This window comes from Lucilia sericata, unplaced genomic scaffold, assembly GCF_015586225.1.
Source record: "Lucilia sericata isolate MDLA Ls3-8-SP2 unplaced genomic scaffold, ASM1558622v1 Contig000034F_arrow, whole genome shotgun sequence".
In the NCBI taxonomy this organism is placed as follows: domain Eukaryota; kingdom Metazoa; phylum Arthropoda; class Insecta; order Diptera; family Calliphoridae; genus Lucilia; species Lucilia sericata.
The window spans coordinates 265,549-289,080 of record NW_023994072.1 but is presented as its reverse complement, the minus strand read 5'-3'; the positions used below and the strand labels follow the sequence as shown (position 1 = coordinate 289,080).

Below are 23,532 nucleotides of genomic sequence, written 5' to 3'. Positions count from 1 at the left end.
AAATAAAAAGAAGACTGAAGAAAAGAGAAAGATGAGAAGAGTGAGAATTTCCCTCCAAAAAGGACAAAGAAAGAAAGTGGTCATGGAAGGGAAATCCCTAATTGTCGTGGAATCTTTTGCCTAGCCAGTCTCACACTCTGTATTCTGTGACATTGGCATAAAATATGCCCTACTGTCTCCAGTTACTCTTCGTCCTCACGCAACCTGCAAAAATCCTGTTTGTTACTGACCCTATTACCCATAAAGGCTCCAATTGCGCAGTGTCCGGTTATTACCCCTACTAAAATCCTTATACTCTTCCTATCCAGTCCTAATAGCACTCTGGTTGCTTTTGGATTTAACTTCGGACATAGTGAAACACTACAACCCATAATCACCATTATTACACAATCGAAATTATTTTTCATTACGAAACTCATGATAGTAAAGATAAAAACATATTTATATAGATTTTTGTTAATTTAGAATTTTATTGTTTGTTTTTATTACATTTTCATTTACATAAATTCTACATGCAACGAATAATAAATGCACAGACTACGATTTTTTTTATTTTAATACAATTTCAAACATTTACATAATTAATAAAAAACAATTACTTAAAAACTAAAATACATCTCAATATTATTACAATTATAATTGTTATATTTGTTTGTTATTTTTGAAATATTTATTTGTTGAATCCCTTTGTAAGTTTTTGTGTAAATATATATTTGTTTTTTTTTAGATCAAATCTCTGGAATATATGTTTTTTTATATTAGTATATATTTATATATATTTTACATATTTTATTTTTAAATGTATATAAAAAAGGGGAAAATAAAATATTTGTATGTATTTATGTATATAAACTACATAGTAGATTGAATATGGGGGAATGTTTCCTTGGGAGTTGTTTTGTTAAAAATGTATTTTTGTTTTGTTGTTGAATATGCCATAAATCATCACATTTTTTATTTATTTATTATTTACACATAAAGTACGTTTCGTTTCAATTAGTTTTTGTTTTATTAGTTAAAAATTTTTCAAACACTTGTAGTAGTAGTAGTACGGAAGGAAAATCACATTTAAATATGTACGAATGTTAAAGTTAAAATTTCATTTTTATCTTTTGGGTTTTTCTTTCTCTTCTTCATATATTGGTTTTTTATCTTTTTTCATACAGCTGCATCAGTGGTTTTTAAAGTTCTTGTATTTTTCTTTGTGAAACAATGATAATGAAAAATTAAGAATTTTATCCGTTTGTTTTGTTATATACTTATATATTTCATCATCGAATTTAATTTAAAAAAATAATATAATATTGCATTATAATGCCTAAAATAAATTGCCATAATATTGAATAAACACTAGGTATTTTATTTTATATTTGTATTGTTTATGTGTTTGTTGATTGGTTTTTAAAAGCATTAAGTTGCACTAAGACGATTTTTTTTAGGAAAGTGTATGTGTGTATGTATATAATCTGCCATGAAAATCAATCAATAAAAACGAGCCAAACGCGGTCTAAGCAATTTGAAGGCTCCAAAGATGGTTAAACCAATTATACCGTATTTAAAGGTATATTTGCAGATACGCGTACTTAAACTGGCAGGTGGGATTTCCATAATGGCTGGTATTGTCTGGGGATCAACATGACCCCACATTTTGGCTATACCATTGGCATGACCAATGCCCACAACACCCACTACTCTAACCGGTTTGGGTTGACCAGCGCCATCTGCTGGCGGTTGAGGCAAGGCGGCCAATTGCAAAGAGTGACATAAAAATAGATCACGTTCCTTTACAAAGACATCGGAGAAGGCTGGAAATTCTCCGGCCATTTCTTGCATTAGCTTCTCCAACAGATCTCGTTGTTTACATTCTTCCACTTCTTCAATGCTTATGGTGTCTGTGGATGTTAGACGCCACACAAGTTTCACTGTTTGCCACAAGGACAATGCTCTCAATGCACGATGTAATGTTATGCGTATGGGACGGTCACCTAAATGTAGCATACACCCGGGTAACTTGTGAATCTCTTCAAAAGCACGTCGAAATTCTCCACCGGGTGCCATGCCTAAATCTTTGGCAATTTGTGCACTCATTTGCAAAAGTAAAATGAAGAATATACCATTAATATAACCATGCGATTGTATTATATTGCGAATCTGTAATAATTCATTTGTTGAGATATATTTTGAATAAAGATAGTGAAATATTCTATACAAACCTTTGCTATATTGAAATTTTTGGCTTCTTCCAAAAGGGTTTTTTCATCTAGTTTTAAAATTGGTATACGCGATGGACATAATTCGACCATAACAACGTCTGGACGGACATTACGAATAACCTAAAAAAGTGTTGATGTTGATATGAAGTGAGAACGAAGCATAAAATTATCAAACCTCTTCTCGATAATATACTTACAAATGATACATCATCCTGTGAGTCTTCACTAAAGTGAGCTGTTCCCACCAAATACACTTTACTGCCGAACGGCGTGTCCAGCACAGTAACCGTCGATGGCAAATTCTTTTCGAATTCTTCAAGAGTGTCATAAATTTTTATTTCACGTTTTGTCACTGGCTGTATACCATTGCCAACAACAGCCGAGTCACCAACGACAGCGGCTGGTGAGGCTGATTCAGCGGCCGATGCCTCGGCAATGGCAATATTTAGTTTTTGTTTACTCGAATGTATAAGTGATTCCGCTTTTCTACGTCTCTTTTCTGCTGCATTCTCTGCTGGCAATTTATTGGGCGAGATATTTTTATTAGATGATGTAACATTGGAGGGTAAAGAACTCATAGCTCCAGTCACATTGGTAGTGTCACTACCCTGCTGCTTTTTAAGATTATCAGTGTCCTCATCATCAGATGAGGTCTCAATAACCAATACAGAATTTTCAATATCCTGCTCTTTAATAGAATTCTCGTTAATTTCTATAATTGACAAATTGGGATTATCTGTTTTGAATATTGTCTTATTTGCTAATTGAGATTTAGGATCGACTTCTTCCTGAGAAGTATTGGTCTCTGTGCTCTCCGATTGTATGAATAACATGCTGGCATTTACATTATTCGCATAATGATCAACTGGCTTATGTGACATTGAAATATTATAATTAGGCCCAAAATCATAATTATTTGAGGCAGTAGTGTTGGTGGTAGCTGTTGCTGCATCCGTTAAAGTTGCCGTGGAAGTAGTTCTTGTGATTTCATCCTCTTCCATTTCACTGCCATTTATCGTTGTATCAAAATCATTTAAAGACGACGATCCGGATGAATTTAGATGAGAAAAGTTATCACTTGACGATGTTGTGGTTTTGGGTGTACTACTGTTTGTGGTGGAATTTAAAGAACTGTTATTGTTGGCACTTTCTACAAAGAAAATAAATTGTGTTTTACATTCATTCTATTAAGCTTGTTTTACGGCCATATCAAATAAAAGTGTTGAGTTCCATATAAATTTTATAAAAATAAAAACAAGTTACAAGTAACACAACGCTCAACGTTTTTATTTAGTTAAGGCCGTTAGGTTCATTTCGACAATTACCACTAAAGGAAACAAAAGTTGTTAGACTATTATCCATAGCACTGTCATATAAACTATAACTGCCAGCGGTGTCATCATTATTGATTGTTCCTGTACTATTGTTTGTTTCGACATTATCAATTTTATTTGGCGTTTGTGTCTGTGATAGATCTGCTGCTGTCGTATATGTTTTGGTGGAGGTTGAAGAACTCGATGATGATAAGTCCATATTTGGAAGAATTGGTTGCAAAAACAAATTCGTTTTTTATTTTTTTCGGAGGATTAGTTATTCTTTTAATATTTAAAGTGAATGGTAAGTTTTTACGTAAACTATGTAATGTTCAAAATTCATAAAACTAAAATGGAAATAAAGGAGTTTATTAAAATTTTAGCATATTTTAATTTGTTTATCATAGAAAACATATTGGTATTTAGCCGGATTATTTTGCTTTTTGAAAGCAGATCCCGCCTAAAATTTATACCTATGTATATCGAATTTTAAGGGATTTCCAATAGAAACTACAAAAGTAAAGCTTAGTTTAAATGACCAAAGTCTACTGCAGAATTGTTACAAAACAGGGTCATAAACATTCAAAATTTGAGGAAGTTTTAATCCTAGCAATGCGATGTTGCAATCTTAAAATTTACCCAGTTTGTATAGCAATATTGAGACAAAATTTTAAATCAATTTGTATATCAAATTGAATTAAATATTTGGACTATAAGCTAACTGAGACCTAAAAAATATTAGAATCTGGAATAAATAGGTAATATACCTATAAACAAAATGACAAACTTGCATTAAGACGACTGGCTGTTTGATTTAAGTAATTTTTTCTAAAATATTGCGCAGTAAAACCGATACATTGAAAAATAGATTCAAATTGAACTGATCAACTGTCGTTTCCACGATAACCGGTTCTACGCAGCGGAATAAACCTAATGTTTTCGGTGCTTCGTCTGAATAAGGGATAATCAATATAATTTTATATGATATATGTATGTATGTGCAGTATAAATTTTTCATCCCAGTCAACGATATTCTAAAATATCATCAATATCAATCTATACACTGTCAATTTATTTATTACGCCGAATGTGTACACAGCCAAAAACACAACATTTGAAAATGATAATGGAAACAGCAGCTGTGTCTTTCTTTGTTTGACCTAATTGGGTACAGAGACAGAAAATGAAAACACGAATATACACAGAAAATAATATTGCAACTCCATTCAATTCACATACACACAAAACTTATTGTCCACGTCACAGGAAAATTGTTATTACATTATGATTTTCTTTTAATTCATTTTACTTTGTCAAATCTTAAGCATTAAACTAATATGTATGTATGTATGTATTCACTGAAGAAAACCATTTAATATACTTTTTTTATTATTATTTCACAACATGCAACACTCACATAGTAGATGTTGTAATGGCATTTATTTGTTTTAATTTTATTTTTTTACGTTTTCTTTTACAATTGGTTTTATTTTGTTGGAAAGTTTTTATGTAAAAAACTTGTATTTTGTATGACTTCAATAACAAAATAAAAGGGAAAAATATAATGCAAAAATTTTCAAAAAATCAAAAACCGAATTAAAAATTTTTTCGTAGTTTTTCTGGTTCTTCTTTTCTTTCGTGCTGCTTCTTCTTTTTAAACTTTTTTGATAGATAAAAATTTTGTTGTGAGTTGGCAAAGATGGTTTTGACAGCAAATGTTGTATTGCCAGATTTTGTATAAAAAGTTTTTACCGTATCAATTAAGAAAAATTAACCGTTGAAAATTTAAATTCATACTTATCACACTTATGTTTCATAATAATTCGAAAATTGTTTAAAAGTCATTACAGAAATGGTAAAATGCCATCAAAATTTCAAAGCCGTTTTTCTCAAAACGATGGTATGTATTTGGATTATGCCAGTCTTGTAGTAAATGAGCGCTATGTAAATTATCCTTCCCAGTAGCGCATAGATTTTTAAAAAGATGAAAATGCAAAACATTGAGATGTAACATTTTAAAAACAAGTGGAAAAGTGAGATATAACTTTCAAATTATTTTTAAAATTTGTTTAAAAGTCATTACAGAAATGGTAAAATGCCATCAAAATTTCAAAGCCGTTTTTCTCAAAGCGATGGTATGTATTTGGATTATGCCAGTCTTATAGTAAATGAGCGCTATGTAAATTATCCTTCCCAGTAGCGCATAGATTTTTAAAAAGATGAAAATGCAAAACATTGAGATGTAACATTTTAAAAACAAGTGGAAAAGTGAGATATAACTTTCAAAAAAAATTTTAATTTTAATAAATGTTATACGTAAATGTTTCCTAGTACAAAATTGTTTATAACCGCTAAATAATAGTTAAATTTTTAACTAAATAATAATTAAATTTTTTATGTTGTTTGTCCGATTCTTCCTTAATTTTAACGAATTATTATTCAACCCCCTCCTATTTTATCGGGGTTGCAAGACCAAAAAATAATGCCACTTTTTACCATGTTGTTAGATTCGCTTTTCAGTCTATAAAGAACCCAAATTATTTTAAAATGTATTTTCATTTCTGGCTTTAAAGGGTTATTCATAATTATTAATATCGTAGAAAATGAAAACTTATACGGCTAACAGCGATTTTAAGCCGCGGGCGAAATTTTGTGTCAGTCGCCCTTCTCCGTAAATGTTTGTCGGCGCAGCTCTTTGCACGTGTGCTTATTTGTTTTGGTTTTTTATTCAGAAATATAGATTTTAAAGTTTTAAAGATTTTATAAGTATAATGGCTCCTAAATCTGATCCGTTGTCCTGTAAACAATCGTTTCTAGAGGAAAATAAATTGTTTTCTGAAATAGAGTTGACTGAGGAATCGAAACCTATTGGAAAATTGCAAGATTTTGACTTGTTGGAAAATGAAATATGGCTGTTACAATGTCCCAAAGGTATGGATGTGACCGAGCTGGAAAATCAAAAATTAAAGATTCCTGGTCGTACAAATATCAACAACAGTGAAGCTGTATCCATGGAATTCAACGAGGGCAAAGAACAACATGCATTTGCTTACTGCAATCGTAAGGGACGTTATGCCTTACGTCTATTACCCGTACGTGGTACAATTGTTGTTAGAGATCGCCTGAAAGCTGCAGAAACTGTAACCACAGAACGTGCTGAAGAATGCTGTCCTCCAGCGAAAAGAGTACCATTGCCCGCCGGCATACGTGTAAGACATCCATTGCTCGGTGTACATTATAAGGATAAGCTAGAATTGGATAAAACAATAGCAAAGCGTTTGCAGAAAGCCGATGAAATATCTGCCCAGATTTTAAAGGAAAGTCTTGTTCAAAAAAGTAAAAGAAAATCTGCAATCGCTCCTGGCAAAGCTAATGGCAAAATGTCGCAAATAGAAATTAGCAGTGCTGAAGATGAAGATGTAAAATTTGTTAGTGAAGAAAAACTCAAAAAGAAAAAGAAGAATAAACGTAAACACAGTGAAAGCAATGCTGAGGCAAACGACACTGATGGTTCATCTAATATAAAAAAGAAAAAATCAAAAAAATCTAAGAATGACGAGACAGTTTCAAAAGATTTGCAATGGCTACAAAATATTTAATAAAATATTTTTTTTTTGTTAAAATGAACATGTTTTTTTTATTCTGCAAAAACTATAGTAAGTATGTATATATAACAAAAAGTTCTTATTTAAACGAAATAAACAAGATCCTGACAAAAAAGAATATATCAATCATCAGGAAGTGTACTACACGGTGTATAAACTCTATGGGAATATTGCTACTAATATTCAAGTGTTGACTTAATTTCGAGAAGAGTATTGGGAAGCTTTTATTTAATAGATATATAGAAGATCATACGGTGTGTGTTCATTATTGGCCGTTTCATTTATTTGTCACGGCACTAAGCTCGTTTATAAGACTTAGTCATTTTCTGAAGGGGACCTAATATGGGTCATTGTATAATTTACGGTTCGATTCCTATCTTTAAGTTATGAGAGTTAAGTAGTTTTCTAAAGGGTGGCATTATATATGGGGCCCACCATAGATTATGACCCGATTTGCGTCATAGTTTACTTGTGCAAAATTTCGTCATTTACAGCTCACTCGATACATTTATTACAGTTTACACTTTAGTCTAGGTGCAATTTATATGTGGAGGCTAGACGAAAACGTAGACCGATATTGCTCATTTCCATCACCAAACCTTACGTATAAGACTTAATTGTGAAAATTTTCAGACTTCTAGCTCGGAACTATGAAGCCTTTAAAAGGCAAATGGTTAGGCATGGCTTGATTTGTCTTAGAATCAAATAAGGATATATTATATTCTCTAACTCAATCAAGTCTTCAATAGGCAGACGGTAGAAAGATCGATTTAAATGATTTGATTAAAATTTCCAGAATATGGGCACACTTTTAAAATAAAATATTATAAAAAAACTTCATAAAATATGCATAAATTGGTTTATTCTTAACTTTTATTTTTGTTTTTTTTTTTTTTTTCAACACTTTAATTTTTGTATATCATACAAAAAATTCTTTTATTTATATAAATAACATAACTAAAAAAATGGAAATTTTAAAAAAGAGAAACAAAATTAATGATAATTTCGATTTACAATAAATTTATGGCTTTTGTAAAATTATTTATGTATGTAATTAAATAATATACATAATTAAATGTTAGAAAATATTATTATTTTTGTTTAATTATATTCAGTTATAATATGTATGTATAAGTTTCTTTCTTTTAACAACTAATTAACAAGAAAAAATCTATATTTAAATATATTTCATAATAGTCATACGCACTAGCTAAATTTTATAAATACATGTTATATGTGTTTAAAGAATAATTTAAAAAGAATTTTAAATTTATTGCTTTGAAAGATGAAAAATGGAAAAAAGCGGAATACCAAATCGAAAATTAAGAATATACTCCTTGTAAGAAGTTACAAGAAACGTTTGTTGGAGCAAAAGTTTGTACTTTTTTTCGTTTGTTTTATTTAAATTTGGTAAAAAGCTTATTTAACACTAAATTATGATTTACGATTAAATTTCATGTTGCTTGTTGTTTGTTATAAATATGAATGTAAATTTTAGTGTTCGAAAAGTATGGTCATCACGGCCATTAAGGCAATGCCAGCTATTAAAGCCAAAAATTGTTTAATTGATTCAAGACGATTGCTTTCTTGCAATAAATCCGGTAATACTGTAACCAAAGCTATGTGTAAAAAGCCACCAGCGGTAAAGGGCATAATCCAGGAGGTGCGAGCCTCTGTAATTAATAATAAATAGTTTGAATAAGTTTTTAAATAAAACTTTGCTTTAAATAAAAATAAATATCTACCCATAGCTGAAGTAACACCTGAACCACCAATGGCTACTAAAGCACCCAAAAGACCAGCTCCGGCGGTTAATAATTGAGCGCGTGCCGCATCCCAACGACTAAAACCGGAACGTAAAAGAATAGCAAAATCGCCTACTTCATGGGGAATTTCATGTACTAAAATAAAACAAAGAAATTATTTAAATGTTTAGTTTATGTTTTATAAAAAAAAAACTACTTACACAATATAGCAAATGTTGCCAAAACACCATGACGAAATGAGACCAAAAATGAACCAGCCACTGCTAAACCATGTGTAAAATTATCTATAGAATTTGCCATAAGATTCAAATAACCGGCAACCTTTTTAGGTTGATCTTTATTTTTTTGCTCACGTTCACGCAAAAAACAACCATTGGGCACGTCTTCTATGTCACAGCCTTTACCACCACAACTTTCTGATGTTTCACCTTCCAATATTTGACCTCCCCTGCGCCGCATTAAACAATTGGCAATTTCTACACATTTTGGTTGAGGATTTTCTTCGTCGGCATTTGCATAGCCGGAAAAGATTTTCTCTACTATTGTGAAAATTAAAATACCCGATAGTACCCAAAGGCCAGAGTTTAGTGAGGGGTGACCAGACGTTGCTACAGGAAAAATAAGGATATAAATTAGTTTTAGAAATTTTTAAATCTATAGGTGATTGATTGTATGAAGAACTATTAGTATTTTTCATCAGAAATCGATATTTTGAGTGAAAAACTTAAAAGTCCATTTTGGGGAAGCGAAAATAATTCCCAACCAGTTTTAATTTGTCTTGGAAACTATTGGTAATAGAATTGAAAGCATTGTTATTCTTTAAAACTTAGGTATATTTGACCCCAAAAATCAACAAATTTGAGTGGAAAATTAGGGTAAAAGAAAAGACATTATGTTTAAGTTATTATATCTTCACCAATTGATAGTTTTTATTAAAAAATCAACTTGACTTACTCTTTTCATTGTCACCTTCCCACGCCTCCGGCAATAAATGCAGAAAAACATCACCCAATAGACCACCGACAGCAAAGCTAAGTAAAACTCTTAGGAACTTTGATTCACCAGCTAAAATAAAAAAAACATAAATTTAACATAATACTTTTATTAAAAAAAAAAAAAAAACATTCACACAATTTACTTACGATCTTTGTATCCTTGTTTATTTAATTTTTCATCTGTTGGTATTATAAGCAGTGGTAAAATACCACTTAAACCTATAACCACTGAACCCAATAGAGAAAATACCCAAGGTGTATATTCGAAACCCTTAAAATATTCGGGCACATATTGATTCATCAAATGTGTATATAACATAGTAATATGTTCATCAAAAAAACCGTTTGTGGAATTCATTTTGTCGTGAGTTTGGAAGCTGTTGTTGTGGTTGTCTTTGTAGGTAAACTAAAACTAATAATATCACAATGGTGTTGTTGAAGTTTTATACAAATCGCTTATCGCTTTTCGAAAGCCGGGAATAAACCTAATTATCCGTGTTAATATCACAATATAGCGGACGTTTAAATAAAATTCTTAGAATTTTGTCTCATCCAAATCGGGAAAATATCCAAATTTTAAAAAATTCTTTTGTTTCTTTGTTTTCAACATGCAACTACACAATGAGAAAATCTGTAACGATAATAAAAAATTTTCATAATTTTATTAAATACGAATATGACAAATTATTATTATTACTAAATATATAGACGCCTGTAATAGTAAGTAGTTGCATAAAATTCCCTAGCAACATTTACTTAATAGATAAAATGTTTATTTAATTTTTTGTTAAATAAAATATCTTAATTTTTATGTCATTTATTTTGAAATGTAAATACTTTTTATCCATTCGCCAACAAAGAGGTCATGTATGGCCAATGCGTCCATTTGTCTAATAATAAAAGAGGGCTTAAGTACCCCATGATAAGATAATAAATACCTGACCAGTTATAAACAACAAAATATATTAGAACAGAAAAATAAAAACGTGAAATTATCTTATCACATTTAGTTTAATTTTGCAGGTTTTTTAACGGATGCTGCTGGTAGTAGAATCATTTACACCCAACCATTAATTAGGTCTTGATCCAGGTCTTTTACTCTACTAACGGATTAATATTTCTAATTTGTTTAAATTTGTTAAATGTGAAGTGAAAATGTTCTTGAGTTTAAGTGTAAAATTTGGAACTTATATATCTACAAAAGTTACCAAAATAAATGGTATATATGAATAACCCAGGATTGGAAACCATAGACTCTAGAGTGAAAAAGTAAAATTCCATTTTTACTTGGAAACTGGATCCAAAATAAACAGAGATTTTTCTATATCTGTGTTTTTCTTGGGTAAATGAGCATAAAGTATATCAAGATCACGGTCCCCGTGAAGTATTTAATGCTCCCAGTACTGTATATCCATTGACAATGCCAAAGAGCTATCCAGATTCCGACGGATACTCTCTAAAGACCCAAATCTCATAGAGCATATCCAAAGGAGTGATAACTTATGATTGCAGACTAGTTCTGAGACCTTTACTCTACCTATAGAATTACATTTTTCGGTTTGTCTGACAACTGTAGATGTAGTTGACGACTGGACTTCGACGACTGGTAAAGCTAGTAGGTATGGGCGGTCAATGGAAATGGTGAAAATAACAATTAAGCATTTAATTTATTTAAGCTGTGCATTTATAATTCTTGTGGTTTTGATTCTAGTGGTATATTTTTGTATCTTACTTTTTGCTTTAAAAGATTTTCATTCTGTGAGAAATTTAAAACCAGGGTCTTACCCGACTATATTATATTTTTCATAATATAACATTTGTGTTGAATTTTAACTTGCTTCCAATGTAAATTTCATTGTGATAGCGTTTCGTGTAAAGCAAAAGCTTTACATGAACAACCGGCTAGACGGGTATGGAATATGATCCTCTAATCCCATTGGTATACATACCTTAATGCAGGTATAGGACCAATATTTATTTAAAAATAGTAATCATATACTACTTTGCAAATATTGTACAAGCTGTGCATTTATAATTCTTGTGGTTTTGATTCTAGTGGTACATTTTTGTACCTTACTTTTTGCCTTAAAAGATTTTCATTCTGTGAGAAATTTAAAACCAGGGTCTTATCCGACTATACTATATTTTTCATAATAAAACATTTGTGTTGAATTTTAACTTGCTTCCGATGTAAATTTCATTGTGATAGCGTTTCGTGTAAAGCAAAAGCTTTATATGAACAGCCCGCCAGACGGGTATGGAATATGATCCTAATCCCATTGGCCTACATACCTTAATGCGGGTATTGGACTAATATTTTTGGGCGTTACAGACATCAGCACAAATCCAATATAGTAAATAATTACCCTGCAAAAATTGAGACTACTCCACACGCGTGAAAGGTGTACTCCACAAAGGACCTGCCCAAAACTAGTCCAAACATATGGAAAAACATAAAAAACAGAGTAGTCCGAAAGGTAATATTTTTTTCTCTTTAAAATGATTTAGTTATTCCCAAAAAATGTTTAATTATGAGATCCTCTTTGAACACATTGAAATTTGTTTATATTATTTGCAATATTAAAAATATTTTGGTAAAAAGAACTTCAATATCTTCTTTAAAACATTTCTTTTTTTTTAATAACTTAAAATCGCCCACAGCAAATCAAAATAACTTTTACTCTTTTACGTTTGACACAAATTTAAGATAAAAATAACATTAAGAACATTATAAATAAATGTAACAGATTTTTACACAATATTTCAAGATCAAAACAACATTAAAGTTATAAATATTTCTTTTAATTTCATTAAGCGCACACGACTGCGCCAACTAAACATGAGAATGATGTAAATTCTCAAGGAAAGCGAGTAATACAGAAATCTGGTCTGTAGTGTAACAAGTTATTGTTTTGTTTTTATTTTTTTATTTATTTTTTTTTTTTTTGTAATGTAACAAACACACATGATGATTTAAAAACAAATTAAAACAATAAATATTAAGGAAATTAAAACTGCAAATAATTAATGCATTTTATATTTAAATAAATTATAAAAAAAAGTTATAACAACTTAAACTACCAACACAAACCGTACGAAGTGTTAACATTAACTGAATTAAATTATTCCAAAATGGTTTATGGAAACTTCAATATATTGTTTAAACATATACTACAGACAGCAGACAAGTGTCTACAAATAAAAATTGTGGTGAATATTATGAAAAAAAATAACAATTTATTTCTAAAAACAAATCTATACTATAGTTAAAAAAAATATGAGCAAAATTTTTCGTGATAAGATAGGACCCCATCAACACACTATAGAAGTCGGAAAGAAATTATAAGCCCCCATTTAAGTATCTATTGTCTGTCGGTAGAGTATGTAAATTCCCCAAAATTGACAGGCAGGACCAACATCAAATGAGGGAAAGTGTGGACTTTTAACAAATCTAAATCTATGAATTAACAATTTCAACAAGTTAATCATTTTAATATTTTTGATTTCAATTGATTGATTGATCACCAAATACCACAAAAAATTAAAGAAGGACAGAGTTGTTCGCATGGTAATAAAATTTATTTTAAATAATATATTACAAGTGTGAATTAATGAGTTTAAATTATAGAAGTACCCTATTAATGCATTTATGGCTGGCTGCTATAAAAAATCACTGTTAATTTTCAATACTTAAATGGTTATTTTAAATTTTATAGCAAACTGTTATTGTTGGCATTTCTACTGTTGTTATTAATGATAAGAAATTAAATAATAGATTTACAATATGTGGTTATAGGCTTGTCAACTACATACGTATGTACATGTTATGTACAGTGCAAAGTGTTACCACAAAAAAACTTTAAAACTTTAAATTAATTTTAAAAATAAAAAATTTAAACGGACCAATATAATTCGACCATAGGCCACCAGAATATACATTAGTCAGTACGTTTGAAGTGTCATTGTCTCAGTATATAAAATTTTTATTTTAATGATTTTTTTTTTTAACCAAAATCTTTTGTTATTGTATTTGTATATAATACAATTATCTGGTTAGTTTTTGTAGCATTTAATGCAGTTTATCGATACTTATTTATAATTGAAATAAAATAATGATCATTGTTTATTTCTACTTTCTTTGTTTTCTTTAGCACACGAACAACAGTTTTTCCTACTGGGCTAAAAACATGCCAATATCTGTGTATTCTTATTTATTAATGCTTATTTAAACAATACATAAGTTTTAGTTCATTAACCTCTACAAAATATTATGAATAATTTTAGCATTAATTAAAACTGTATCTAAATTAGTATATTTTTAATGATAAAGATTTTGTAATGGAATGAAAAGACTTGAAAATGCAAGATGATTTAACAATGTTACAGTTTTGAGAGATAACAATTTAAAATGTTTAAAAATGTCCACAATAAAAGAGGAAATTCTTTTGGAAAGATACACACACAGCCCTTCTAAACTAAATGTCCTTTGTAAGAATCTAAAAAACCTTTTTACTATAAAATAATAAACGCTATTTGTCAGACACATTTAAAACGTTATAGAATAACTCCTCACGACCCCAGTAATATATATGAAAATTTTTTTTCAGAATGATTTGTATATACACAAAATATATTCATATAGAATTTTATAGCGATATATATTTTTGTTAATAAAGTATTGACCTATATGGGAGCCATGACCTATTACGGGCCTATCCAGAAGAAATATTTTGTAGTGATTTGTATATACAAAAACTTAATAATGTGGAATTTTATTACGATATCCTTATTTATCAATGAAATATGTGATTTTCGTAAGTGGATCTTATATGAATGATATGACCAATTATGGACCCATCCGTAAAAATGTTGGTAGAGTCTTATATGTATACACAAAACATATTTGTGTCGATTATTATTTATTTCTTAATTAGTTTTGTACATTTTAATGATTTTCGGAAACGGACCTTATATGGGAGCTATGTTGACCGATAAATTCTCTATGTAAATAGAAAAATTTCAATAAATTCTTTGTTTATAGAAAAAATAATTAAAAAGTAATCTTGGAAATAGTGATATCGCTATTACTTCATTCTTTGGAACATTATTATTATTCCAAATAATGTAGTTGTGAATTATTTCAAGGAACCAGATCTTAACCTACCTTAAGAATTTGAAATAATAATCACTGAAAGAACTAGTTTCAGCACTGATTAAAAAGTTATTTTTTTTACCAAAAAATTAGTTCCGAGGGTGACAAATTCGAGCAAAAATTATTTATTATTGAATTCGTTTCTGAACTCAACATTTTCGAATAATTTTAAAATACATTTTTATCCATTTATCTAATTTTTATACTACATATTTACATAGATATTTTAATAATAAAAAGCCTGTACAGGATGGCACAATAACAGAAATCTATTTTCTATTTTTGTGTACGATAAAAAAGATTATACGATTTTTGATATAGAAATAAATAACAGTTGTTTTTATTTTGTCTAGCTTTAGCAAAACATAATACTAACATATTTTTAACGATTAATTAGTAGTTATACCCTACACCATTTTAGTGGGGAGGGTATATTGGGTTTGTGCTGATGTTTGTAACGCACAATAATATTGGTCCTATACCCACCTTAAAGTATACCAATCGGCTCAGAATCATTTTCTGAGTCGATTTAGCTATGTCCGTCCGTCTGTCCGTCCGTCCGTCCATGTAAACCTTGTAATCAAACTACAGGTCGCAATTTTGAAGATAATTTAATGAAATTTGGTACATGATCTTCTATTGTACCAGGGACGAAGCCTATTGAAAATGGTTAAGATCGGTTCATTATTTCACCTAGCCCCCATACAACTGAACCCCCCAATAGGGCTTGTAATCCTTGTAATCAAACTACAGGTCGCAATTTTGCAGATAATTCAATGAAATTTGGCACATGATCTTTTATGGTACTGTAGACGAAGCCTATTGAAAATGGTTACCATCGGTCCATTATTTCACCTAGCCCCCATACAACTGAACCCCCGAATAGGGCTTTTAAAACTTGTAATCAAACTACAGGTCGCAATTTTGGAGATAATTCAATGAAATTTGGCACACGATCTTTTATAGTACCGTAGATGAAGCCTGTTGAAAATGGTTTACATCGGTCCATTATTTCACCTAGCCCCCATACAACTGAACCCGCCGAATAGGGCTTTTAAGTTCATAATTGTGTTTAATATACTCATATCTCGACAAAAAGCTGCAATAACCAAGTTGTATACAAGACTTGATGACCCCCACGAATTCCATAATAATAGGTTCTCATATGACTCTAGCCCCTATGAAAAGCCCCCATCAAAATTTCACTTAAATGTCCACAATTTTATTCAACAATAAACGGCTTAAGTATGTATATCTAAGGCAAGGTACAATTCAACTTAAATGCTTTATTATGGCAACTAAATCACATTATATTTTTGTCAAAGGTGTAGGGTATTATATGGTCGGCCTCGCACGACTATAATTTCTTACTTGTTTTATTTATAGAGTTTTTGGTTAAAAAGAAAGATAGATATTAATATAAAAACAAATAAAATAAACAAGTTTTCAAAATAATCTAATTAATACTTCTTCAATGTGGTTGATATACTTAGTTTTTTATTTGGTTTGCTATGAATTGATTAAAATTTGATTCTAAGATAGTAAAATTTTGGATACAACGATATCAAAATCCAACGGTGAATACAACGATACTAAAATCATTGTAAACTGTATTATTATTTGTGTAAATTAAATTAATATATAATTAAAAGAGTACTTTTAAGTCGTCTATTCCATCATTTTATAAAAAACATTAACTTTAACGCAAACATCAACACCAATTGTTTAAACAAAGAAAAAGAAGAAAGAAACCATCAAGATTGAGTTCTTAAGTGACTGTTCAAGAAGAAAAAAAAAGAAACTAGTCTTGGTATAATAGAATTTCAGACTAATACAACACTCGAGGGCACGATTCATCAGCAACAAAAAAAGTAACTTCATTGGTAAACATTTATACGTTGTTTCAATGAAAGATATGTAGAAAAAAGAAGCAGGAAGAAGTTTTACGGAAAAGTAAAATAACAAAAATATTAAATACCTAGTTGTTATATAAAGTTAAACTTGAAAAGAAGATTACATGCATATGTAACTACAAAAAGTTATTTAATTGATTGTATATTACAACAATAATAATTTAAACATCATTATGACATAGACTAAATCAATTGATGACTTTTTCTACTTGTAGTTTAGTGATAATCATTCAATTGTATATTCAAATTTTATTTTTAAAATTTATGTAATGGTCTTAAGTACAACTAAGAATTCTATATCCGGCTGTAGCAAATTATATTTACGCTTTACCATAATGTGTTACAAAAATTGTTACATACATATGTAATTTCCTATAATTTAATTTATTTTTATTTTTTAATTTTACATTATACATAATCTTCCATTCCTGAGTCTACCGATAATTTTGGTTATAACAATTCATATATTACATGTTACGTGTTGTTATTGTTGTATTTAGCAAGACAAAGTGAAGCTGAATGTTTGGAAAGAAAATCTCATTTTGTAACATTTTCATGGGTTATTTAGGAAATTTTGTTCAAATGTTCGTTATGTATTGATTGATTTTAAATAAGAAACTTCTCGAAAACATATCTAGACAGATAGGCGGACATCGCTAAATCGGAAATTACCAACAGAATGACCTGATTTACAATGACATTCAGTTTTGACATGGAGCTATCAATAAAGTTAAATTTATAACTAAAGCAAAAATTCTTTTTTTAACTGAAAATGTAGAATTTATTAAAAATTTCATAGCAATAGAGAAATAAGTAAAAACTTTCTTTAAATATAGAATTTATCGAGAATTTCTAAAAAATAAAGAATTTATGAATATTTTTTTTAATTTTATTTATTTTGTATAGATCGAGAATTATTATAATTTTATATAAATTGAGAATTTACCTAACATTTTCTATAAATCGAGAACGTTTTCAAATTTCCTATAAGTAAAGAATTTATACAAATTCTGTTTAAAAAAGAAACAATCGCGAGAAGTGTTCCTGTAAATTTTCAGTTAATTTCACCTAACTGCTAAACCAAAAACTTTTAAAATTTACATGCAGAAAAATATAGCTCAATATTAGGGTCAATAAAGCGGCCAGATTCAGCTAATATTCTATAAATTTAATGTATAATTTTTTAAATAGAAAATGTTTTTACTTATTTTTAAGTAAAGAATTTATTGATTTTTAGCACATTAGTGCAAAAAGTTTATTGTATTATTATAAATTATTTAACATTTAATATGAATAATACTATTAGTTTACATTAGATCAATTAAAAAAGATAAACAAAATACTATTAAATAAATTCGAAACACTTACAACTTTTTACTTTATAAAATGACGTTACAGCGTTTAAATTATTCTAAACGCGTGTTAATAAAAACAAGTTTTAATTATTTACGTTATAACAATGACGTATTAGGAAAACTTTAACAATATATTAGCCATTTATTTTATTTTAATTTTAGCACTTTTTTTGTTATTTTATTTATTTTTGTTTTAATTAAAAAACTATTATTAATTGTAGTTTAAATTGTGATTTCAATTTCCTTATTAAATTCGACACATTTTTTTTAATATTGTTTGCAAATTAGTTTAATTTCTTTTTTGTTTGTATTTATTTATAAATTAATTGAACCGGCAACATTTAGTTATATTAATCCACACAAGACGACATCTTATCAATAAGACGCCTCAAAACCGTTTAATGTTGAAATTCGAACACGAAATGAGTAGAAGTAAAAAAAAATTAAGATTCTTTTGTAAAACTATTGAGTTGATGATCTTTTTTGTTTGCCTTTTCTAGAAAATATCTTCAAAAAGTGTATTTAATAAAGAGAGCATAGGTATCACACAAATATTTATACAAAATAGGTACATGAGAATTTTTCTTACGAATTAATTTATCTTTTACTTGTTGTCATTTCATTATAAATTTTTCTAAACTCACAGAAATAGTAAATCGATCGTTGTTAATTTATACTAACTATGTAAATTGTTTTTGTTTTTAAATCCTTCGGCCATTGTTTGATATTTTTTGCACTCTGCACTCTACTTTAATGGAGAAGAGTGTTTAGCGTAGTGTGGTGTAGAGAATTGTCATTAAAATCAAGTGCGCTCGTGCTCATATATTTATGAAATGTACATATGTATTTACCTAGACTATTGTAATTTTTGTGTGATTAAAAAGCAACAAAAAAATAACATTATTTTTGTTTTTATTTCGATTAGTCTATTATAAATTCATTTGATGTGTCATGTTTTTCTTGTTTTATTCTCTTATCGCGAATTATTTTGTTTTTGTTTATTGTTGCTGTAATACAAGTATGAGAGTGCAGCTTGAGAAATAGACTTTATTGTTAGGAGTGCAAATATAAAATTTTGAAATCTTCCAGGAATTCAGATTAGAATTGGGCATATAAATAAACTGCATACCTATAATAATGTTTTTTTATATACATAAATATTTAAAATTGTGCCTATATAAAGTAAAATGCTTCAAATATATTCCAAATATTGCGTTTTAAACAAAAGACAATTTAGCGTAGTTAAACAAAATTTTTTACTTCAGGGTGACTTAATTAAATATTCTACTAAAAACCTGTATTTTACAATAAACTATTTTTTATTATTAGAAATAAGGTGTTTAATATAAATTTTTATTTTTTTAATAATTTTTGTCAAAACTTCTAAATTTTTCAATAAATTTTTATAGAAGCATTAAAAGATAATAAAGCATCAAGCGAAATTGTAAATTAAAAGTTTGGTTATCTTTAGATACTATATTTTTAATTTTATCATCTCTGTTATCAACATTTCTCGCTAATATAGCAAAAATATGTACCTATACATGTTTAATTTGAAAATTGACAATAAGATATTGAATATGTACCTATATTGAAAATTTATGACATTTCTCTTCGTGAATGTTTTCAAATTAAAGGAATAAAAAGTTTATGATGAACAAATTTAGGTCGTTTTGAGTTCAGATAATGGGAATTTTAAGGTATTGTGCTTAAAGTGTAACAAAAGTACACAATTTTCCGTTTTGAAAAAATATGAATTTATAATCGTATAGGTATATTGTTCAAACACTCATGATTCACAAACTAGTTAATTGGCATGAATCGATCGTGATGAAGTTCTTGTCAAATATATTTTATGTGAACATAAAAGCCAAATAGGTATTATAATCATTATTAATAAAAATCTCTTAATAAAACTTTATTATTTCACAAATTTCAGTAGAGTTAGTTTCACAACCGATCTGAGCCCCCTTAGATAAACATCTATCGAAAATCGCTTATTGTTAGCAAATTCGACGATATAAATAATATTAATCAATCCAACAAATAAAAATGAGATAAATTTTGATAAAAAAAAAGACACGGCCATTTATGGTAGAACATTTCGGAAAAGTTTGAGTACTTTTTCATTTGAGTTGCACTGAATCCAAAAGGCGAAATTGCATTAAAAGAGAAAATACCACGAATATTTGTATGTACGTACCTATATATCGGAATATCGATTATTAAATTACAACATTTCAAATCTTAATCCTTTTTTTTAACGTAGTTTGTTATGAAAATTGTTAAACAAAGGTGAAAGCGAAATTGCATTAAAAGCGAAAATACCACGAATATGTGTATGTACATACCTATATATATATATCGAAATATCGGTTATTAAATTACAACATTTCAAATCTTAATCCCTTTTTTAATGTAGTTTGTTATGAAAATTGTTAAACGAAGGTGAATTCTCGATTTTATAACTTCCTGAATATGGTTGCAGCTCAACTCAAAACTTTAGAAAAGTATACTTTGGTTTTAGTGTTAAAAATTTGTTGGCCAGTGTAATTTACTAGTTAAATTTTTCAATTTTGTGTTTGTTGGGTAATTTCACTCACACTCTTTTACGAATTATGTATGTACCATTATCACGTTATTCTCTTTTTAAGCACGAAAAATATTTATCAATAGGTATAATTTTTTTTATATTTTATTGTATAAATTTTGATTTCTGGTTTTTAGCATTCAAGCTAATTGATTATTAATCTTCATCTAAACAAAAGAAAAAATAAAAATAATGTACCGTAAGCAAAAATCAAAACAAACATGGCTGCAATAATAAATATGGTGGAATCAACAACAACAGAAGAAATGTCAATAGCAAAGTATATTAATAAAGTAGCGACATCTCTTGTTGTACAACAACATCTACAACAACCACATGTATTTTGTTTTTGGAATAATTTAAGATTGTGTCAAAATAAAATTTCCTTGAACAACAATGTGAACAAAACATAAATAAAAAATATTACTTTTAAGTTAAAAATATTAACGATTTAATTATATTATTATATATTATACAATTTATTACACTTTTAAACTACTTTAAAACCACTTTTAATTCACTTTTTCAACTTTTCACAAATTTTAACAAATAGCAAAACACAATTTAAAAATGGCGACGTAAACAATGTTAACAATTTTCAAAACAAACTTTGACAATTTGCTTCATTTATCTAGTTTAAAAAAAATAGTCAGCTGTTCAAGTGATGCTACTTTATTAATTTACTTTGGTCAATAGTAAACAAAAACAAAAATTAGTTAAAGAAACTTGAAAACAAGTAATTGAATTTAATGATAGTTAAACAATTATCAAATAATGATGATAACGTATGCATGCATGCTACCACTTAACTAAACAATTTTATAAAATGCAAATCAAAATAATTGTTAACAAATGACGTTTTAAAAATAAAGAAAAAAGCAACAAAGAAAATAGAAAAATTAACATACCCGTTTTGGTTTAAAATTTGCAATTAAACAGTAATTGTATTATATTTTAGAACACACGCGAAAATATGCTATAATTTCAACTAAAATTTTGTTTACATTTATTTGTCAACAAAGAAATTGATATAAATAAATAAGCCAACAAATACACAAAAAGTTTTATTTAAACGATTTGTATATGGTTTGCTGTTTTTGTTTTATTTATGTTGTTAATGCGTAGTAATTTTTCACATGTATTTATTTTTCTTTTTTCACTAGTTTACACTGAAACTGAGTGATTATTTCGTCGCAGAATTACCCAAGATAAATTTATTTAATAATTTTCACAAATGTTTCTCTGCATTTCATTCGAGTTTTATGTAATTTTTATTATTGACTTTTTATTGTATCTTTTTTAATATTTGCACAATATACAATTCTTCAAATTATTCTATCGCTATTCTATTCAATTGTGTTTAAAGTTATTCGCTTAACAACGAATTTATAAAAAAATATACATTTTCAAAAACATTTTATATAAAGTGCCGTGTTCAAAGCAGAGATGACAAATGGTATTTTAAAATCGTACAAAACAGTATTAAAAATAGTACTTTTCAACAATAATTGTACCAAATCACATTTTTCTATATTTATATCAATATTTTCATAAATGGTTAAAGCAGGTTCACCAAAAATTGTGTACTATTCATAACAGACGGGGATATACTGAATTATTTGAAATTTTGCAAAGCAAATTGCGTTACTTCAACAGGGAGATTAATACGATATAGGAATAGGAATAGTATTTTATAACATACTTATAAAAAACTGGTTGAAAATTTTACAATTACCTTTCGGTAATAAATTCGAAAAAAAAAAACAATTGTATATATTTTACCGAAATAGGAAATTCGATATAGGAAAGTCTAGTTTCAAATATTTTAATGGTACCATTTTATATTAAAGAAAACAAGTACAATTTGTACTAACTTTGCCAACACTAACTAAACAAATATGGGTGACGGAAAACTGCGCCGACAAATTAACACATCGTCGTTTGCCACTACAAATTTCAGCGGCGGGCTTAAATCGGCTGTATAATTAATTTTTTTTTTTTAATTTTGCATCTATATTTTTATTTTGTTCCTGAATATTTGGAGATTTTTTTCCCAGTACTTCTTTCTGGGTTTTTCTTATACTGTCTACTGCTTTATGCTGAGTGGGATACCCTGGCTTTTTGGTTACGTACATTGCCATTTGCCTGATAATCAAAAAAAAAAAAAAAAAATAAAAAAAAAATAAATTTTGCAACGGTATTCATCAAGGCGAATTCAGATAAGGTGGTGGCAGTTCTGCAACAACAACATTTTACATGTATTTTGTTTTTGCATTTGGTTTACGTAGATGTCAAAAACCATAAGTACGGCGAATTCATTTGATGAAAAATTTTTGTAAAATGTTTATATTTTATTAAAAAATAACGATAAAGATATTAAAATTTGTGAGGAAAATTATATTCTGAATTGAATATCTGATATTGAAAGTCAGCTGCCGCGCGCCGGGTAAATACTTCATATGCGTTTCTTAATATTAAGTGTTCCGGAAGAGATTTTTTTTAGTTAATCACGTTATCTACACAATTTTAATATAAAATATAAAACAATATTGTGTAATATGTTAACATTTAATAGAAAAAAATATTTTTCTTCAATAACATATTTGTATACATACCAATTATGCCATTAT

General features: G+C 28.4%; 3 protein-coding genes across 6 annotated transcripts; 1 reads left to right on the top strand and 2 right to left on the bottom strand.

Annotated features, from left to right (window-relative positions):
- Nucleotides 1-446: 446 nt before the first annotated feature.
- LOC119612297 (traB domain-containing protein) lies at nt 447-5,187 on the bottom strand. Of its 2 annotated transcripts, none has more exons than XM_037968055.1 (5): nt 4,944-5,187; nt 3,539-3,873; nt 2,411-3,363; nt 2,214-2,333; nt 447-2,151 (listed from the first exon to the last, which is right to left on the bottom strand). In XM_037968055.1, exons 2-5 carry the CDS (start codon nt 3,744-3,746, stop codon nt 1,483-1,485), a joined length of 1,950 nt encoding a protein of 649 aa, XP_037823983.1. In that variant the 5' UTR covers nt 3,747-3,873; nt 4,944-5,187; the 3' UTR covers nt 447-1,482. The 2 variants fall into 2 exon arrangements, with proteins under 2 accessions (XP_037823983.1, XP_037823991.1); XM_037968063.1 differs by lacking the exon at nt 4,944-5,187 and adding an exon at nt 4,766-4,886 and having other exon boundaries at nt 752-2,151.
- Nucleotides 5,188-6,196: 1,009 nt separating this feature from the next.
- LOC119612618 lies at nt 6,197-7,141 on the top strand. Its single transcript, XM_037968433.1, has one exon. The coding sequence runs from the start codon at nt 6,298-6,300 to the stop codon at nt 7,123-7,125; it is 828 nt and encodes a 275-aa protein (XP_037824361.1). The 5' UTR covers nt 6,197-6,297; the 3' UTR covers nt 7,126-7,141.
- Nucleotides 7,142-7,993: 852 nt separating this feature from the next.
- Nucleotides 7,994-22,342, bottom strand: LOC119612389 (zinc transporter ZIP13 homolog). Of its 3 annotated transcripts, XM_037968197.1 has the most exons (7): nt 22,106-22,342; nt 21,811-21,890; nt 10,040-10,523; nt 9,852-9,962; nt 9,098-9,505; nt 8,877-9,032; nt 7,994-8,804 (listed from the first exon to the last, which is right to left on the bottom strand). In XM_037968197.1, the coding sequence occupies exons 3-7, from the start codon at nt 10,248-10,250 to the stop codon at nt 8,626-8,628; spliced, it is 1,065 nt and encodes a 354-aa protein (XP_037824125.1). In that variant the 5' UTR covers nt 10,251-10,523; nt 21,811-21,890; nt 22,106-22,342; the 3' UTR covers nt 7,994-8,625. The 3 variants fall into 3 exon arrangements, with proteins under 3 accessions (XP_037824125.1, XP_037824138.1, XP_037824133.1); XM_037968210.1 differs by lacking the exons at nt 21,811-21,890; nt 22,106-22,342 and adding an exon at nt 20,916-21,064 and having other exon boundaries at nt 8,032-8,804; XM_037968205.1 differs by lacking the exons at nt 21,811-21,890; nt 22,106-22,342 and adding an exon at nt 18,326-18,716 and having other exon boundaries at nt 8,032-8,804.
- Nucleotides 22,343-23,532: the final 1,190 nt, after the last annotated feature.

What these genes read in the sequence shown, in the direction of transcription:
- LOC119612389 (XM_037968197.1), bottom strand. Translation starts at nt 10,250, where the DNA reads ATGAATTCCACAAACGGTTTTTTTGATGAACATATTACTATGTTATAT. An exon ending in GGCAACATTTGCTATATTGT is followed by an intron (nt 9,033 to 9,097) that starts GTAAGTAGTTTT and finishes GTTTTATTTTAG; the next exon opens with TACATGAAATTCCCCATGAA. An exon ending in AGGTGTTACTTCAGCTATGG is followed by an intron (nt 8,805 to 8,876) that starts GTAGATATTTAT and finishes TATTAATTACAG; the next exon opens with AGGCTCGCACCTCCTGGATT.
- LOC119612297 (XM_037968055.1), bottom strand. Translation starts at nt 3,746, where the DNA reads ATGGACTTATCATCATCGAGTTCTTCAACCTCCACCAAAACATATACG. An exon ending in AACTTTTGTTTCCTTTAGTG is followed by an intron (nt 3,364 to 3,538) that starts GTAATTGTCGAA and finishes TTTTCTTTGTAG; the next exon opens with AAAGTGCCAACAATAACAGT. An exon ending in AAAATTTCAATATAGCAAAG is followed by an intron (nt 2,152 to 2,213) that starts GTTTGTATAGAA and finishes GAATTATTACAG; the next exon opens with ATTCGCAATATAATACAATC.
- LOC119612618 (XM_037968433.1), top strand. Translation starts at nt 6,298, where the DNA reads ATGGCTCCTAAATCTGATCCGTTGTCCTGTAAACAATCGTTTCTAGAG.